The 19,550-nt window shown below is 44.1% G+C and overlaps 1 protein-coding gene across 6 annotated transcripts in view; it reads left to right on the top strand.

The window, feature by feature from the left end:
* NUP93 (nucleoporin 93) overlaps window positions 1-19,550 on the top strand; it is a 69,328-nt gene that overhangs the window by 43,558 nt on the left and 6,220 nt on the right. For all 6 annotated transcript variants that reach the window (XM_021409016.1, XM_021409014.1, XM_021409013.1 and 3 more), the window contains 14 exons: window positions 444-572; window positions 6,233-6,307; window positions 8,034-8,123; window positions 9,462-9,601; window positions 11,527-11,659; window positions 12,597-12,754; window positions 14,504-14,669; window positions 15,473-15,566; window positions 16,472-16,663; window positions 16,901-17,027; window positions 17,132-17,204; window positions 17,421-17,465; window positions 18,456-18,572; window positions 19,216-19,334. In XM_021409016.1, coding sequence (XP_021264691.1) covers window positions 444-572; window positions 6,233-6,307; window positions 8,034-8,123; window positions 9,462-9,601; window positions 11,527-11,659; window positions 12,597-12,754; window positions 14,504-14,669; window positions 15,473-15,566; window positions 16,472-16,663; window positions 16,901-17,027; window positions 17,132-17,204; window positions 17,421-17,465; window positions 18,456-18,572; window positions 19,216-19,334 — 1,658 coding nt within the window. The remainder of the gene's footprint in view (window positions 1-443; window positions 573-6,232; window positions 6,308-8,033; window positions 8,124-9,461; window positions 9,602-11,526; window positions 11,660-12,596; window positions 12,755-14,503; window positions 14,670-15,472; window positions 15,567-16,471; window positions 16,664-16,900; window positions 17,028-17,131; window positions 17,205-17,420; window positions 17,466-18,455; window positions 18,573-19,215; window positions 19,335-19,550) is intronic.

The following is a 19,550-nucleotide window of genomic DNA, read 5'->3' as shown; positions in this document are numbered from 1 at the left end:
TCATATTTGGGACAGTGATTTTTCCCTTCTGAATTACACAGTGTGGAGAAATACGTCCTGTTGTTTGTCTTGAGGCTGCTGCTTAGAAGTGTCCCTGCGTTCCTAGCACTTGGGTTACGTTGTTTCCCTACGTGTACTCTTGGGGTGTCAGTTTTAGAGCTGAGTCTCTGGTTTGTATTTTTGTTTTCTTAATTATAAGGAATAGTACTTCTGCATTGTTAAATCATTTTAATTATGTATTATTGCTCTGCTATTACTGAAGCGTATTTAAAACCCTGCTGAAATGATTATAGAGAAAGAGAAGACCTACATTCCATCATGAAAATAGAAAATGGTTTTATATTATAAAGTATACCTGAGGCTGCTCACTAGCATCACACCAGCAATGACAGATATGCCAGAGAAGCATTTTCTGTATCCTAATGTTACATATTATCCAACAGACTTTTGCTATGGCAGAGGAGTACCACCGAGAATCAATGCTGGTTGAGTGGGAGCAGGTGAAACAAAGGATTCTTCATACTCTGCTTGCATCTGGGGAAGATGCTCTCGATTTCACCCAGGAAAATGAGGTAACTGTCTTTCTAAACACTGTGCCTAGCCATGCACTGCATGCAGCTGTCACTCCAACACTGCTGAAACCCTCTCCGGGTTATTCTGTATTTCGTTTCTGTTGAAAATAAGCAATATCAAAAATCTTTTTAATTTCAAAATGGCTGCAACTAGTAGAGTACATTGTCTGCTGGAGTATCAGACCTTTGTTCTTATTGACTGCTTGGCACAGGCAACAATGCTGCTATTGCTGAAGCAATGTTTTATGTGCAAGGTGGAAGCTTGGTCACACTAATGCATATCAGATCAATACAGCCAGAGACAGAAAACACATCAGGGTGAACTTCTCCTTCAGGAAGGCTTTGCAGCACTAATGAAACCAGACAGTTTCTCAGGTGTAGCTGTGCTCAGACACAGGTCTTACAATGTCTTTCCATTATTGCTGTCTCCTAGCCAGGGCTGAGGGCTTTCCGTAGAAGGGTGTGGAACTCTATTGGGTTTCTTGGCAAATATTCAGAATATTCAGAACCAGAGGGAGCATGCTTTCCTTTTACCTTGATCTCCTGCAGAGTGCAGCTGGAAGCTTTGACCCTCTAAGACCTCTGGCATCTAGCAGTTCAAGGTTAATCCAGTAGTGACCAGATCCTTTGAGCAAGACAGACCCTGTTTGATATGAAGAGGTATAGACTAGCAGCTTAAAACATTCCTTATGCTATGTTACAGTTGCAGACTTTACACTTTTTCTTCAAGAAAGTGCTGCAGCACTGCAAGCAGAAGGCCTGGCTCTGTGCAGAGCTGTGGGAATTCCACCACTTGGAGCCAGGGCCGTCAGGCATCAGCTGGGATCCCTGGAGCATGAGGTTGGATCACAGCCCCAGCACGGTGCTCCGTGAAATCTGTCACCTTGAGAGGAGAGGAATAATAAGGGGAAGCGTGTTGCTGTGCTTTCAGGCCAGGAGACAGGCCCAGGTTTTTTATAGCCATCTTCCCCCCACCCTTCCTCTTTTTTTCAAAAGTTCTTCTTTGTTGGGGTGACTTACAGAGCTGCAAACTGCATTAAAATAAAATAAAAGCCCTTGGTGTTAATGGGCTACGACCTGTATAGGGATTTGGAAATAATTAAAGTTGTTAATGAAATGTCCCTTTCTGATTACTGTTCTTTTAAATATAGGTTAATCCCAGTTATTATATATCTCTTTATAGAAGCTATCTATCTTTCCCAGAATGTATTTTACTGACACTTTACTGTGACTTCTCAGAAGGCTGTCTGCCATTCCAATATTAGAAATGTTGAATAATGCAGGCTGAATTAATCTTAAACTCATAACAGCCGTCCTATTATTTTAGGATGTGAGTCTGAGGCCTTGGCAGCTATTCTAATAGCTTCTAGCACCTTTAATTTTTGTGTGAGTTATTGGTGTGGGGTTTTCCTTTGTAAGCAGGGATATTGACTGCTAGGAGAAGCAATATAACAACCCGCTCTGCAAAGCCAAAGCCCCTTTTCTGATGTTTCAGTATCGAAATGGGTACTAATACGTGAGATGCCAAGCGCCAAATTGGTGGGAGGGAAGAAAAGCCTCGTAGTTTCCATGAATGAGTTTAAAGACTCAGTGCACGCCATCACTCAGTAATACTCCTCTCTCCCTTTCAAAGCTCTCATGGTATCGGTGTGTCATTTCAAGAGCATTTAAAATCCTTGATGTATTCCAGTCATAGCCTCGAGAAGTCAAAGGTCTGAGAGGTTTGAAGTGCATCTACTGTGTTAAAAGCCTGTTATGTAGCCTCCCCGCAGCAGGTTGTTCTTCTAAAGCCTTGTTCCAGTCAAATAAGTTTTTTGTGTGTGTGACACAAACAGACACAGCCTGTAGAATATAGTAGAGGTTTAATTGATGTCCTCTGGAGATGAAGAATCAACTGAAAAGGCACAGATCCAAGCGCAGCGGGGGGCCAGCCTGCCTGCAAGCCAGTTCTCAAGCTTTGGGCAAGCTAATTTGGGCAGAGCGAAATACCACCACGTTATTCATGGAAATAAGACCAATTAACAGGCAGAGCTCGTGTTTCGAAGAAACTAGCGCAGGACTTGCCCTTAGTGCTTTCTGCTCTGCCTTGTCCTCCGGCGCAGCCTTGTTCCTGTATGGGAGAAGCAGGATTAATATCAAGGTGCTTCTTGGGAAGAGGGGGGAACGCCTGGCTCGGCGCTCAGCAGCTAAGTGCTGTTCTTCAAGCCCAGGCTCCCGCGTGGTTCCGCGCTGCATCTAGTGGCCAAGGCGTTTGGAGTGCTGACAAAATGTCTGCCCAGCCTTCTGCTGAGGAATGTGCATATGCAGATGAGGGTGATGAATAATGCAGCTTTCTATGCCTGCACAAGTGAAGCTGAATGCTTGGCTGAGTGCAGATGAAGGAGGGCTCCTTTGAAAAGCAGCGTCATTAGGCTAAATGAATTTAAAGATAAGAACATGGTGGTAGTGCAGTCTAATTGCAGTTTTCGCAAATGGATAATATTCAGAATAAAGGCCACAGCTCTGAAGAATCTTTTGGAAAGACCTAAATTCAAGGCAGGGAGAAGCAAATGGGATTGACAGGAGCAGCACAAGCTGTGGAAGAGACATCAGGCTGTGGATACACAGAGATGTGAGCGTTTCTGCAGCCCTCTGTGCACTACCCACGTTGCCTTGTTTGCATTTGCTGCTCCAATTCTGCTTAAGAAGCTGACCTAAAACACGATTCTTCTAGTATGCTCCTAGCTGCTGTTCTTGACACAGCTTTCTTAATCTTTTCCTTGCTTGCGAACTCAATAAGCTCTGACTTGCTGCCAGATGATATTTTCCCCCTTCCCCAGATCTCCTTAGCTGTGGGGTTTGCCTCTTCAGACAGGGATTGCCAGCTGCAGAGAAAGCCAAAATACAAGTATGAGATGGAAAAAAAAAAAAAAAAAAAAAAAAAATTAACTTGGAAAGAAAAGCATAAGAAAAGCAAGGCAAGTTCTGGTATTCCCAATTTTCTTTTCCTGAAGGGCCAAGCTGGTAGTGGGCAATTAAAAGAATTCACTTACGGTGTGTCAGTTCTCAGGTGGGACAGATTGTTAGTAGGTGATGCTCAAAGCATAGTGACTGGGGTAAAGCTACGACTGGAGGGGAAGAAGAGGAAACCAACAAAAGCAGAAAACCCAAGATCATTTGTTCTTTAGCTGCAGACATGCACGTCTGAATTCAGATCCTCACCTGTGGGGTCACACAGCTCTCCCTGGAATGGCAGTCACACAGATGCTCTTTGGTGCTGCAGTACAAGCAGGAGGGAAAGGAGCCAGAGTCACCAAGTAAAGCCCAACCCTTACGTTTCTGATGTTAGAGCTCTGGTTGAAAAGTGACACCGAGTCAAAACGGATCCCTCTTCCCTTGCTTTAGAAGATGAAACCTCATCAGTTCTTAATGACAACATCCATAATTTAGTGTTACTTTAAATAACTCTGCAGTGTAGGGAAGGCTTGGAAGTATTTCTGCCATCACGTCTGTTTCCCAGGAAACCTGCTTTAACAGCCCGGCGTCTTTGTTCTGCAGAACAAAGAATGAGTCGTTTTTAGGTGGGTTTAAAGGAATTTGTGTCAGATGAGTTGGCACTAACATGCAAGTACTTCTGAGTATCCATCCCTTTGGGAGTGACTCTGAGGAATATTTTTAGTAGAAGTTCAGCTGCAAAAGGAAAGTGGGATTTATTTTTTTGTAAGGCATTTTGGTGATGCTGCCTGAGGTTCTAGATGCATCTGGTTTTATTGTCTGATGGACTGAGAAATGAACGCGGTGATAAATGAACTCTGGCGGTTTAAAGGATGTCCCACGTTCATCTCTGATGCCTTCACTTATCCCTTATCAGCAATAAAAATAAGAAGAATTGTTTTAAATTTTGTAGTCAACAGTGCAGAAGCACAAATCACAAATAGCACAAATTTCTTATAATTTATGGACACGGGTCATTACTCTTATCTTCGCATATAAATGCCCAGCTAACTCAGAACAGCTTTTACAATCACACGACTTCATTTGTCTTTAACTATTAAATTGATAAAAAATGTCCCTCTTCAGAACTCTGAGCTGGGGCAGTTTGCAGTGTGCTAAGGAGTGTAAGGGCAATGGTACCCAATAGAAAATAACGGTTACCAAATGGAAACAATCTCTCAGTGCTTCCCAGGCACATCGCTGCACAGAGCATCCGTGAGTATGTAGGTGTTATTTCTTTTCAAAGTTGGGATACAGACCAGAAAGACGTCTTCTTCTGAAGGTTTACCTGCAACTCACCCTGTTTGAAACAAGAAATTGTTTCCATCAGGAGACAGGGTCCCCTTTCTCAAGTCTTCTCCTGAAATCTGGACCAGCCAGGTCGCGAGGAAGCACTGGTCCTTCTCCTCAGATCTGTGTCAGCCGGGTCACTGGGGAGCGTTGGTCCTCCCTGCCGCAGCACGATGCCGTAAGGCTGCAAACGACAGTTCTACCGCTGCGTTTGGTCATTACGCTGTTTCTCCGTGCAGGCAGTGAGTCAGTTGTATTGTGCAGAGCTCTTCCAGGAAGGGCTAGGACATGTCCTCAGGCGATACGTGGCAGGGATCGTGTCTACGTGCTGAGGTATTAAAGGCCCGGAGAGCCGGCATAAGGAAAGCGAAGTGGCAGTGCTTGTGGGGTGTGCTATGGCAGCAGCTAGCCACAGCCAGCTTTGCTCTTGGCCGTGAACAAAGGCTTGTTTTCCTAAAAGCTTGTCTATTCCTCTTCCCTTGCCCCAGCTACATCAGCTGGCTTCATCATGAATGTGATACTTCTGTACTTGCTTTTATGTTCAGACTGTCGTGGCTCTAGCGCTACCGAGCAGCAGCTTATATTAAAGGAGTATTCACCTCAAAGGGTTCTGTCTTTAAAATGATTGCGCTTTATTTTTCAAAACCTAGACTTGAAATACTACAATAATTACATTTAGAGGCGGTTGGAATCATCGGAGAGCATTGCATTCACGAGCATTTTCTTCCCTCCCGCAGTGAACATTTGTGTGTGGTGGTTTTGTACTAAAAACACGTGTGACTTGTGGGAACGTTCACAGGGATAACTTGGTGTGGCGTGAGAGTATTATGGCAGTGTTATCTTCTGAGTTCAAAGAGGGCAGATTTTCCATGCTCTGACTCTTACCCATCCCTCAGCTCTACAACTGAAGTATTTCAATCCTGGAGCTATGAACGTGACAATGAGCAACTTCCCAGGAAACAAAAACAAAGAATTACAATTATAAAACATTAACGAGATACACTGATGTCCTCGTTCTAGAGAGCTAATGGTTGGTTTGTGCCCTGAGCAAGCAGGATTCCTGTCACCTCAGAAAGTTGAAGCTATATTGGGAAGATAATACTTGGTACTAGGTAGTATTAGGAAGATAGCAGGCAATAACAGTGTGCTTTCTACTCCATAGAAAGCTTCAAAACCTGCTACCTTGTCAGGAATGCGGGTTGTTTGGATTTTGTTTTTCTTTGCTTTCCTTTGGGAGTAGATATATGGTTAAATGCACTGCAGTAGCCTTATCCCTTCTGTATAAAACACTCAGAAGGCTAACGTGGAAGATGCAGGTGCAGACCAACGAGTTTGATTGCGCTGGGGAAGGAAAAACAACCAGACGTGTGACAACCTTTCTGTTTGCTGTTCAACAGCCCAGCTACGTCGGCGAGTCGGGCCCTCCAGGCCGCAGCTCTCTGGACAGCGTGGAGATGGCGTACGCCCGTCAGGTGAGTGTGCTGGGGGGGGAAAGAAACGTCTGTGAGTGCTGGGTGTCCAAAAGATTTGGAAGGGACAACGTGGGGATGTCTGCCCCGTCTTAGAGCGCAGTCGGAAGATACAGAAGGTTGGTCTGACGTTTTCGGGGACGTACTCGTCTTTCCCCAACAGGATTTGCGTCCAGAGGAGATCTGTTTCTTAGGGTTTGTGACAAAGTGTAATATTATGTAAATGAAGAGTTCACATTCACTTCAGATCAGCTTTCTGGTGCCCGCATGCAGGGGGAAACGCGCTGAAGTCTTAATCCTGACAGTTGTCACATTGTATCCCCTTTTAACAGGGTCACCAATGGGGGGCTTCAGAGCCTCCCTGTGACCCAGTGCCTGGTGGTGGTAGGCTCCCACTGAAACTTATGGGGGAAAGCTGATAAACCTTTACGTAACCGAGCTGTTACTTTTGTTCTTTGAGACGATCTGTTTACCAGGGCTGATAGAAACGAAGTGAAAGAGAAGGGCTTGATTTTTCAAACTGGAGTATGTAAAAGTGCGCAGACAAAGCGCTGCCTGATTTGCACACAATTACCGTCATTATGCGCCTTGGCTCAGGCTGTGCTGAGCCAGATAGCAGCTTGTGCATCTGTTTTTCTGTCTGCATTCGGTTATGGCAACCGTTTGAGGAAATGAATCACAAAATAAGGTGCATGGTAGTGCTGATAAAGTGTATATTTGATTTAGTGGTTATTATTAGTGCATTAATTTGTTCCATCTCTACCGTAATCCTGCATTAAGGGTCTTCATGTGGTATAATTACGTCCACGCTTTCAGGCTGTCAGCATTGCTCCCGGATGCTTTGCGAATGTAGGAAGCTCAGACTTTCAGCAGTGCCAGTGCTGGGGTGGCCGTGGATTCGCAGTCTCCCCCTGTAGGTGGGCTGTCGGGTTACCAGCTGTGTGCAGGGTGCTGGTAGTGTGCCGTGGAAGTGTGACATCGGTTGTAAGGCTTCTGCCAGCAGTGCAATTCCAGCGCTGCTGTGTGCCCCCAGCAAGCCCCTTGGGGAAGCAGCCCCAGCCAAGCTCTTCTTGGCCCCTCTCTGCTTTAGTGCAAGAACATCTGGGCTTCAGAGCTGCTCCTGGATGGGGCTGCTTTGTGTTCCACCAAGTAGCTAGGAGACCTAGGACTTCATGCTGTCAGACAGTTCATCAGCAGCCAGGAAATGTGTTTTAATTGCGCTGAAATAATTACCCTTTAGACAGCTCAAACTATATCATAGGAATGCAATGAAAACCATACATTACATTAGAAGGATGGGGGTGTATGTTTAGGAGCAAACTTTTTGTTCTCATTTCCCCACGCCACAGTTGCCTTTTACTGCCCTAAAAGAATAGAATTCTGTTTCTCCTATATCAGCAGGTAGGAGGCTGTGGCAGAGGGGATTATCGCTGCCATTCACTTGTTGGGTCTCTTCTCAATCTTTTTTCTCCAGCAATTAGCTGCGATTAGTCTAGCATGGCTGCTGCTGGCCTTCTGGCAGGCCTGGGGCTTCAGAGCAGTGTGGAAGTTTGTGCAGTTGTCCCTTCCTCTTCTGCACAGATGACAAGCAGCGAAGGAGGGAGGGGGCAGAAGGGACTTGCTGGGGACACTCTTCTTGCAACCTGGTTTAGATTCTGCTGCTGAGGTTGGGGAGGGGGAAGGAGAGGAGGAGGTTTTGTTAAACTTGCTTATTTCCAATATGTTTCAGATTTATATTTATAATGAGAAGATAGTGAATAGACATCTGCAGCCTAACCTGGTGGACCTTTGTGCTGCCGTTGCAGAACTGGATGATAAGGTACTGCCGATAAGTTAACATAAGGAAATGTATTTAATCTGTTTCCAGCTGTGATCAACGGTCTGCTGAATTTGGTGGAAAACTACTGGTACTGCCAAAAAAAGCGTTGCATGGCTCCACAGCAAACAGAGCCAACACTGCAATCTTCTCTAGCACAGCAGTGCCCACCTGTGACGAGCTTGGGCATGGTGAAAATCTCAACAAAATGAGGAAGAACTGGATTTCATTGTTGAGTCCTGTCATGATTAATGAACTGTTGGGGGGGGGGAAAAAAAGCTTTCAATTTTAAACGGGTTCTACGGAGTTCTGTTTTCAAAGTGTGACCTCCTGCTGTCCTTCGAGTGCATGCAACCACAGGCGAAGGGTGTTTGTTCAGTCTTTGCTAGAGCTGAAGCAGGCTCCCACAGCACAGCATAAAGCCAGCCAAAGTCTGTAAGCTTGACTTTAAAGCAACGATCTGTCTGCTTTTCCTCTTTTTTCCTCATTCCTTTAATTGTGCTGCCTTGATCCACCCCAAAAAACAAATGCACAAACTTGGCTATCTTTAAGCCTGTCGGATGGCCGAGTCATGAAAAGACTTTGCAGATAGAACAGGAAGCTGTGCAGAGGCTGAGTGGCAAATGCTTGGGTCAGATTAGAATTACAGATGTGTATCCTTGCTTTGAACAGCTCTGTCACTTTGCTAGGGACACCAAGGTGAGTTTCAGTATTCTTTATGCTTTAAATCTCTGAGATCAAACACCTGCCCTTGCTGAGGCTAACAGTGCTGTTACTCCGCAGCGTTTTGCCATTTCAGCAGGGATATTCTAGTCCTGTAGATACTGATACGATCTCATCCTTATGAATGAGCAAACCTGGAATAGTTTTGAGCCTCTTTTGGTAACTGAGTCCCTGTCTAAGTCCTTTAGAAATTTCTCATCACAGCTGATTGCAAAACTTTGCAATGGCAACCAGAACAATTATTTTTATGGAAAGCAGATGCTGTGGTATTTTTTAGGGTGGGATGTATGAGCCAGAAATGGAGAGGAGTCTGAGCACCAAGTCCCCAGCTTAGTTTGGGAAGCCGGTGCTGGTACTGGGTGACAACTGCAGGTGAAGTATTTAAAGCCATCTCCTGACACAAGCATTATGCAGAGAAGTCTGCATAATGACATTTGTATTCTGCAGGACAGAAGGGGCTTACCTTGCATCCAGTGTCTTCATCACAGATCTAAACAGACTGAAATTACTCCCATGCCTTTTTTCTTTGCTTAAGCGTCAAAACACCACATAGCTCAAAACGGGGGTGCTTCTTCACCTCTCAACTCATTGCTGTTGTGTGGGCTTGCTTGTTTACAGAACATCTCTGAGATGTGGGCCATGGTGAAACAAATGACCAGCGTTCGCCTGGTTTCTGCTAGCGACGTCTTGAATGTCCGGACCAACCTGGAGGTGCGTATGGAGTTCGTGAGGCAGGCTCTGCGCTACCTCGAACAAAGGTAAGCTGAATGCTTTGGATAACACAATCTGATAAGTTTCCCCATTAACGAGCCAGAATGACTTTGTAATACACACGGACGTTTTAACAAGTCACTCGCTTCATGCTGTTCACGAGAGGTGTCTGTCTTTTTCCCTTCTAAGGGACTTAAAGCAGCCACTTGAGGATAAAACTGTTTTTGTTAAAAACTGTTTTAACTAAAAAGGCCTTGAATCCTTTGGGAGTTTGTTTAGAAGACACAAAGATCTTTTATTCTTTCTTCTATGTTGTCTTTAAAAATTTCATATCTGTTGCAGTGATACGTGAAGATTTTTCACTTGTGGGAAGAGACCTATTTTCCCCTCTACAAAAAAAAAATCTGCGTTTCCATACTGCCTTTGTGAATGCTGATTACCTGTTGGGAGCCAGCGCTGGCTGGAAATGAGGGCAGCACTGGGAATAAATCCAGTGCAGTGAGTCAGGTTCTGATCGTGCCATTTCTGCAGTGAAGTTTTTTTGTAGAATTCCAGGAGCCTGAAGCTGAGAAATCTAGCAATGATTTTCAGACTCTGGAAAGTGGCTTACTGGCTGTATCAGCAAATGTTGTGGGGACCTGTGCTCCTTGACCAGGAAACTGCTTGCAGAGTTGCAGGGCATAGAGCAGGCAGAAAGGCTGTAGAGAGAGAGCCCGAGGCTGAATCCCCTGGCTGGCAGTAACAGCTGTTCCTTATGTGTGTGCCCACAGGCCTGGATAGCACAGTCTCTCATCAAAGAGCTGCCAACGTGATGCTTGCAGGATGGTTCAGCAGCGGGAAGCGAACAATAGCTGCAGTGTAGTGCGTGGGCATTTGTTACAGATAGTTCTGCCATCTGAGCACTGATACAGCGTACTGGGGGGAGATGTTTTCACCTCCTGGCACAGCCCCTTTGCCTCTAGCTGTTGGCCCCCACCCTGAGCTCACACTGGAGTAGAAATTGGGCCCTTCAAACTTGTTTTTTTTTTTTTTTTAAACCTGTGTGCCTCATAGCTTTATGTTTCCTAGTGGAAATTGGATGACTTGCAAAGCAGACCCTAATACTGGGGCATTTGCATGCTTCTGCAGCCCCATGCATGCCAAGGGAGGACATGTAACTGCTCACATCTGTTCTTGCATCGGTTGCTTTGAAACAGGTGTGATGTTAAACCCTGAGGAGCTCAGCCTTAGTATGAGTTAGCAAGGTATGCTGATGCTTGCTCATGTTCAGTGTAGCTTTTTTTAGCCTAATAGTCTCATGGTCTGTAGCTAGGAGGAACCTGCACCAGTCTGCCATGTGCTGCAGAGGAAAAAAAAATTGACTTCAGTTGAATTGCTGCAACTTACATGTATATTCCTTCAGTATACAGACGTTTGAGACTCCTGCCTGGATACATGGATATTTGTTAAACTGACCTGCATTTATTAAAAGCTTTGACTTCTAGGTGTTCTCAAAGCTGCATTTACCAGGTGTTTGCCTCTTAAATTCTCTTTCTCAGTGATTTCGTTCTGAGAAATTCATGGCCCTAAGGTTTGCATCTGTCCACAGGGCAGGGAGGAGGAGAAACACGTCTGCAGTGTTTGTGTTCTTTTGTGACAGCACTGGGAGTTAAAGCAGTAGCTTGGAAAGGATGTTGCCAGCAAAATAATTGAGTTTATCTTATTGCTATGAGAATCCAATGAGAAGAACCTCATAATAAGGAGCTGAACCTGGAGCAGTCTGCCACAGGCTCCAAATGTGGTTTCTCTTGAGACAGCTGAATGCAAGTGTCTTCCTAAATTGATGAGTTTTTGCCTCTTTTTGTTGTAATGATAATGCTTGAACATCAAGGTAGTTTGCTGTAAATTGCTAATTGTGGTGGATCTGAAAGTCGATGGATGTTTTTATAGCAAGTGGATTTCAGTCTGTTTGCGCCTTTGTTTTGCTTTTCAGTTACAAAAATTACACCTTTGTGACAGTCTTTGGAAACCTGCACCAGGCTCAGCTGGGAGGAGTTCCAGGCACCTACCAGCTGGTCCGCAGTTACTTGAACATCAAGCTGCCTGCACCCGTCCCTGGTCTCCAGGTATGTCCTCACCTTCACTGACTGAGCTAAAATAACACAAATCCCTGTGCTCCAGCACAGCTGGGTGCTGCCTCCTATGGTCTTCTGTTGTTTAAATGGCTTTTAAGGCAGCAGACTCTTACTACTTCTCTAGAATTTTCCATTAGGAAAACAGAAGATGGATTAAATCATTTTCACTGTGATCAGAGCTAGTCCCAAAAGTTTGGGGTGCTCAGTAATGTGAGAATTCTAGGTTCCAGGCATTGTGGTCTCTTGTGGTGGTCTTTTTAAACAGGAACGAGTAGGTATTAAACTATGTTGTGATGTTTAAGAAAAGCAGAAACATATTCTTCTTGCTTTGCTTTTTTTTTTTTTAAACAGTTACTGATGACAAAATACATAATGAAATAGCCTGAATTGTGACCCAAGCCTTCTATTTAGGTATCTGAATAAAATTACATTCATCTTAACAGAGGAGAAAGTGCACAGGTGCACACCTCCAAAGTCAAGCGGGCAAACAAGCAGGCTGTGTTAAAAGAGTAAAAGTTAAATGAAATAATAAATATGGAGCATTAGAAAGGGCATAATTGAGTCTAGCTGTCCTTTGCTTACCTGCTGATATACACAGTTAGTCTAGTACCTTCATCTCAGTACAAATGTTCTGAACACCTCAGTGGCCTGATCCAAATGCCCTTCCTGAGAGGGTAGGGTATCTGAGTGCTAGTTGTGGGACTGCCAGATTGCCTGGCAAACTGAAATCTGGGCAAGCAGAAGCAAATCCCATCCTTGGCTGCTGGAGTGTGCACAGCTATCAGAGCTTAATCCTTCTGATCTCTGATACCACAAACAGAATTTTTACCAAAATCAATGCATGGATGTAAGGGCGAATCATAAAGAAAAATAATTCAAATATACATCTGTTACTACTATATTTTAATTATTAATCTTTTATTTTCAGGATGGTGAGGTGGAAGGCCATCCCGTCTGGGCACTGATTTACTATTGCATGCGCTGCGGAGATCTGACTGCAGCCATGCACGTGGTGAAACGGGCACAGCACCAGCTGGGAGAGTTTAAAACCTGGTTTCAGGAATACATGAACAGTAAAGACAGAAGGTAACCAGGAACCAGGCAAGACCTATGAAGGGTAGAAATTGCTGTAGGAGCAGTGAAATTGTTTGTGGCTTGGTAGAAATACAAAAATCTCTTCTGATGGTGATAGGTAGGAAATACAAACATGAATCAGCTAAACTACATGTAAGAAGTTTATGTGTTTTAATTTTTGTCTTTGAAGTCTAGAAGTCTCCACAGAGAAAGAATTATCTGAAAATAATGCAAACTCTATGTTTCGAAAATAATAGGGTGCTGTAGCTTTCTTGGCTTTTTTTTACCACTGGATTTGCCTTGTGTAATGATAGGGTACTGTGTTTGACAGATCAGGATCAGTCTGCTGTCCTGAATCCTGTGTCCCCCATTGCTTTTTTCCATTGAATTTCCTTTGGGGAACACTTTGTCTCATACCTGTTTTCGTAAGAATGCCACACAATAAAAGCAAGTAGCATTTGTTTGGGGACTTTCCCAGCATTCACGCTCAAATCTTCCTTTGCGCATTCTCCTCTTGCAGCTTTTCCATCGCTTGGCAGAGTCCCCTGACCAAAACACTCATTATTTGGTTGCAAGCTGTTGAGTTGGTGCCTCTTAAGATGTGCTCTGAACTCTGCTATGATATTTTAGGTTACCTCGTTTATCTTTCCACTCGCAAAGAATTTCAAGTAAACACATAGAATCGGAGAATCGCTTGAGTTGGAAGGGACTTTTAAAGGTCATGTGGTCCTACTCCCCTGCAATAAACATTACTTATTGCTGAGCAGTGATGCCCTGTGACGTACGAATTCAGACACAGCGGTGTCGGTGTGTGCCCAAAGGCTGCACTCCATTCAGGGAATGGCCCTGCTCCGAGGCACGGGCTAAATGTGGGAATCAGCGTGCCCAGCGGGGTGCCAGGACTTGCCCTGCGATCCGTCCTCAGCTTCTGACAGTTTCACTTGTGTGTAGAAACTTCTGACTCCTGCAGTATTTTGAATGCATTGGGGTTTTCAGGTATGAAGATGTGGGCAAGAACATACCGGTTTGTACGTCTCCAGGCATAACTGAGGGGAGAACAAGGGCATTCACTGAGCAGCGTAGACCATGGCGTGTAAATTAATCTGGTTCCTAGCGAGTGTCTGGGAGTGCTCACCATATGTCTGAGCAACCTTAGTGAAGGCAGTGCCGTCGTTTTCATCACAAATGCTTTCATGAGATGCACTATAATTGATTTATTTTGTTTTTGTTGCGGCTATGAAAACGCAGTCTGCCTACAGATTTGACAGACACGGCAGTGTAGAGAGCACTTTATTGACTCAATTCTGTAACATCCTCTGTGAGAGGATACAGAAAATAGCATGGCAAAGAACAATATGACAGTGCTTAACGCTGAAGCCTCTCTCATAAAGGGCTTCCAGGCACAACAGACTGCTCACTTGAGCGGTGCGTGCTCACCCAAAGAGTTCCAAAGGCGCTGTGCTCTCTGAAATAATGAAATTGCAGAGAGCCACACAGTGTCTCACCTATCACGATGCTAACGCCCTCCGGAAGAGGTTATCCTCTGATTTTTCCTGTAACAGTGTGAAGATGATCCTCATAGCTTTAATTATACTCTTAAATTAACACGTGATTATAGTAATACAAGAAATATCTTCAGGTATGCCTTTGCCGTGGATATGCAGCACTGTATGTTGATTTCTGTTTCCTCGTACAGAGGATGATGGGTTCGTGTCTTTTCCTGAATCCCTGACGATTTTCCTTCAATTTTTTTTCCCTTAGGTTATCCACCGCCACAGAAAATAAGCTTCGTCTGCATTACAGACGGGCTCTGAGGAACAACACTGACCCATACAAGAGAGCTGTTTATTGTATTATTGGCCGTTGTGACATTGCAGATAACCAGAGTGAAGTTGCTGATAAGACAGAAGATTATCTTTGGCTGAAGGTGAGTATGGGTGTCGGGTTCTTGGGCTTGTTTGGGTTTGTTTGCTTTACAAACAAGTCTGAATGATATCACATCTCAGCTCAGGGAGGTTAGCAGAGCTAACCAACACCGCCTCTCGGTGTTCTGCAGCAGGGCAGTCATGCTTTGCAGCAACGCACACAACTTGGCCTTGCACATTGTGAATGGCTGGGAAATGGGTTCCTGGGCTTCTCTTACCCTCTGTACTATCAGGTGCCAGTTTGGGGACACAGCTTTTGTGGCAGCATCGTGTTCTGTACTTCGCACCGATCTTTGTCAGCTGTCTTTACAAGAAGTTTTAGCTTGCTACAGCAAGAATCCTTTGTGAATTTTCCTTTCTGGATGGATTATGGCTCAAATGTTGGTGTCAGTTGACAGGAAGAAGTCACTGTCTCCAGCAGACAAAGTTCTTAAAGCTTCGGAGGCCTGATAGGTGCTGGTCAGTACCTGTCAAAGGGAGGGAATAAAATGCTATACTTAAGACCGGCCAAAAAATAAATAAATCTTAATTATATTTATCACCTAGTGGGCGTTCTGAGTCCCAGTATTCAAGTTTGGTGGCATATCCAGATGCAAAAGGACCATTGGGTCCTGCATGTATTTCTGCTGCCACTGCGTTGGAGGTCTTTGCTTCCTAGCAGAGGTGAACCTACTACTGCGAGTAGTAGTTTGTTAGTTGGTCACATCTTAACAGGGCTTCAGATGGAATGAGTATCTTCTGAGCATATCCCTTGTGCCAAGTCAAGCTGAAATATCTGTGCTTTTTTTTTTTAATGTGTTCTTAGCTGAACCAAGTGTGTTTTGATGACGATGGTGCAAGCTCGTCACAAGACCGATTGACATTATCGCAGTTCCAGAAGCAGCTGCTGGAGGACTATGGTAAGAAGACACCAAGAGAGGTGCTGCTGGGGTTCTGCTTTGCTGTGGAGGACACTTTCCAGTTGTTATTACACAAAGCCTGGGCTCCACATAAAGCCTCTAGCAAGTCATGGTGGGTGAACTCTGTGTGTTCTCAGCGGTCCAGAGGGTGAACGTTGGATTGTTTTTCTTCACCTTGTATATTTTGAGCAAGGCTTTCCAGCGAGGCTTTCAGGTTTTGGAATACAGAGTAGAAAAGCATGCCCTGATGAGAGCATGTGTTTTCCAGGCTTTCCTCTTATGTTCGTTGTTTCCCTAAATTGTTATTTGCAGAGGGCCCAAATCACAGTTCCTGACATTTTGGGAAGCTTTAGGTACATCCGTGGCCCAAGAGAGTATCGTTGTCCGTCATCTTTCAGCTGATCAAAATTAGGTCAATTAGACCATCAAAGACACACACAGAAAGTGATACTCTACAGCTTTGTAGTTTGCAGCATGACTTATTCCCAGATGCAACTGAGAAGAAAGAAAACATAATAAGCTAATACTAGTGAGTAGGAAAATCCAGGTTTCTAACGTTATTTGGAGCACTTGGCATACATGTAAGTGGAGACGAAAGCTGTGGCCATTAGAGAATCTATTGCAGTCAGAGTTGGTGGATGTCTGAAAAGAACACAGAAACTTTTTTGAGGAACTGCTCTTTCACTTCCTGAATACGCCTTTGAGGTGTGATCTTTCAGGGTGTATTTGTAGTCAAACAGTTAACAGGCCACTGGTGTGTGATTAGGTATTCAGTTTTGCTTAGTGTGTTTATTTCTGTTGGCACTGGATACACGTGCATTGTGACAAGAAGTGTTCACTGTCAGTGGTCTCTGAGAGCAAAGTCTTTTTCACCGGCTCTGAGTGCATGTGTTTTGTTTTCTCAGGTGAATCACATTTTGCAGTGAACCAGCAGCCTTTCCTCTACTTCCAAGTGCTGTTCTTGACAGCACAGTTTGAAGCTGCGATTGCTTTCCTATTTCGGACAGAGCGCCTGCGTTGTCATGCTGTTCATGTTGCTTTGGTCCTGTTTGAGTTGAAATTGCTCCTGAAATCTTCTGGGCAGAGTGCACAGCTGTGTAAGTCCTGCACATTTACAGGGAAGGAATATTTTCTGAGTCCTGATAGGACGCTGTAGACACTGCAGCTCTATGTAACTGGCCAAACAAGCAACGTTTACCAGCGCAGTGTCCTACGAGCTAATTGTTTTAGTTGCATTAGAGCTCTGGATTGTGATTCTGACTAATTTGAGAAGAAAATCAGAGCAGCATCTCCTGGCATTAGTTACTCCAAGAGTGTTGCTTCTGACGTTGCAGTAAGCCACGAGGTTGGTGACCCCCCTGGCGTTAGGCGTCTGAACTTCGTGCGGCTTTTGATGCTCTACACCCGTAAATTTGAATCCACGGATCCAAGGGAAGCTCTGCAGTATTTTTACTTTCTCAGGTAGGAGCCCGTGTGTCTCTCTATATGTTTTACTGGTGATACTGCCTAGCTGTTACCTGGAAGTCCTTGTAAACAGAGCCCTCCTCCTCCCTCTTCTTTTTTAGGAACGAGAAGGACAGCCAAGGGGAGAACATGTTCTTGCGCTGTGTTAGTGAACTAGTAATTGAAAGCAGAGAGGTATGTTTGTGCTTTCCTCACAAATGATAGTACATTTAAGATATTTAATGGAGTCTTTTTCTGCATTACTTATATACAAATGGTAATTTTGACATCGATCGTTGTTTTTCATTAACTTAGGACTGCATCTTTGTACTTAGTAAATATGTTGTGAAATATGTTCAATTTGTCTATTTTTGTTTCCTTTTTTCCAACTTGACATCCACGTGGATATAGTTTGATATGATTCTCGGAAAGCTGGAAAACGATGGCAGTCGAAAGGTGAGCTGATAATTGTTTCAGTACTGAAAACTACAAATTACATGTGAATTCCAAAGCAGTGATGAGATTACCTCGATTTTCTGTGTTTTTCATCACCCCAGATTATTGCTGTGTTGGAATAAATGCTGTTTTTTCAAGTATCAGATCCTGCAGGATGCAGGTCAGGAAGCACGAGCTGTGTCCCCGTGGACAGAGGCTGTAACTATAGACACAAATCTCATTGGGTAGCTTCAGTGAAGTGCAAATTTCCTCTGTCAGTTTCAAAGCAATGGCATTGCACACATGAGAGCAGGGTAACTCAGTAATCTCCGCCAATTCTTTTTCATGTTCTTTGCAAGATAGATGGTTTTTAGATTAATGATGAATCCTGTTTGCTTGAATGTAATCTGTTTTTTTTTAATGAAACTGTATTCTCGCATTTCTTTGGTATGAAAACAGAATTTAGCAGTATTAGTTTTAAAACATTAGAATATATAAGCAAGAAGTTCTTTTTTTTAAATCCGTAACTGCAGGAAAATGCTTTCTAGGTATCCTTGCCTTTTCCTCCTTTTTATTCTCCTTCTGTTTACTGTTTCATTTAAAAATCTTATGAGACATTTTTGCCAGTGTGCAACCTGACTTGCCAGCTGTCAAGCCAGCACACAGCCACGACATCCTTGGAGACCCTGGCATGCTATACTTGGAGGTCGTCCGCGTGTTCTTCTCCTCTGTCATCAGCAGATCAAAGTGGTTTTGGATTGGACCCATTGTCTGGGTCATTTTGGATAAATTAGGAGCTGCAGATGTATCAGTGCTGATTCCATTTTACAGAAAGTCTCTCTCTCAAGAGCTCTTTGTATTTTTAACATGGCTCTTTTGTTTGTTCCCATGGAAATACATAGGCCGTGCTCATCATAATCCAACGTGTAAAATATTCATTGCCTTGACTGAATGTTAAGGAATCTTAAACGTTCTGATTTCTCTTCTTTTGTTTTTGTCTCGTCTCTGTAGCCTGGAGTGATAGACAAGTTTAATAGTGACACAAAACCTATTATTAACAAAGTGGCTTCTGCAGCAGAAAATAAAGGATTGTTTGAAGAAGCAGCAAAACTATATGACCTTGCAAAGGTACATATCTCCTATGTGATGCCTTAAATAAGTACCTGGTTCCCCATGGTTTTTTAAGCATGTTCCTTGTGAGCAGGAGTTCAAATCTTAGTGGTTTACTTTATTCCAGTAGACTATTTCTGCAGATTGTTGGAGCAGAGCCTTTGGCTGCTTGCAGAGGGTTTTAGTGAGAAAACCTGGATAAGATTGCTCTCCAGCTCATTCTCAGCTGAGACATCTCAGGGTCTTGATCAGCATCAATTTTGAGGTGATAGCCCCATGTGTGTTGTTATCCTGGCCAGTGATGTTACTTACCTGGAGTGTGGTTTTCTGATGTAATTGATACTGAACCGAACTCTGAAATAGTTGGGCTTTACAATGAGTACTCATTTCCTTTTGAAATATATTTGAGAAAAGGGGGTTACAGCAGTGGCCAATGTCTTAGAGAAAACTGAAGTGCTGTGTGATTCTTTTTTCAGCACTCTTTCACGTGAGCTAACAGCATTATGTTGCTTACAGCTGAAGTGGTGCTGACTGTTTGGGGGAGGGAGGCATCTCTGAGGTTGCACTGAGCACCACTGGATAAAACCTTTCTGCTTTTACAGTGACTAGTTTAAAGTCTTGCCATGCTGCCTTTATTTGTGTATAACCTTAATGTCAACAGAACCCCGACAAAGTCTTAGAACTGATGAACAAGCTCCTCAGTCCTGTCGTGCCCCAGATCAGCACTCCCCAGTCCAACAAGGAGCGGCTGAAGAACATGGCCCATTCCATTGCTGAGAGGTAAGATATGGGGCAGGACCTGACCTGGGTCAGCTGACAGCTCCGTCAGTTCAGTGGGTGTTAGCACGTGGTTTTGTTTCTGCTGCTGGACTGCTGCTTCCACAGCAGTGTATTCAGGAATCATAGAATCATGGGATGGCTGAGATTGCAAAGGACCTTGAAGATCACCCAGTTCCAGGTGTGTGCTGTGGGCTAGTTGCCACCTTCCAGGTCAAG

This window comes from Numida meleagris, chromosome 10 (genome assembly GCF_002078875.1).
Source record: "Numida meleagris isolate 19003 breed g44 Domestic line chromosome 10, NumMel1.0, whole genome shotgun sequence".
Lineage (NCBI taxonomy): Eukaryota > Metazoa > Chordata > Aves > Galliformes > Numididae > Numida > Numida meleagris.
This window is presented reverse-complemented; position numbering and strand designations above follow the sequence as displayed.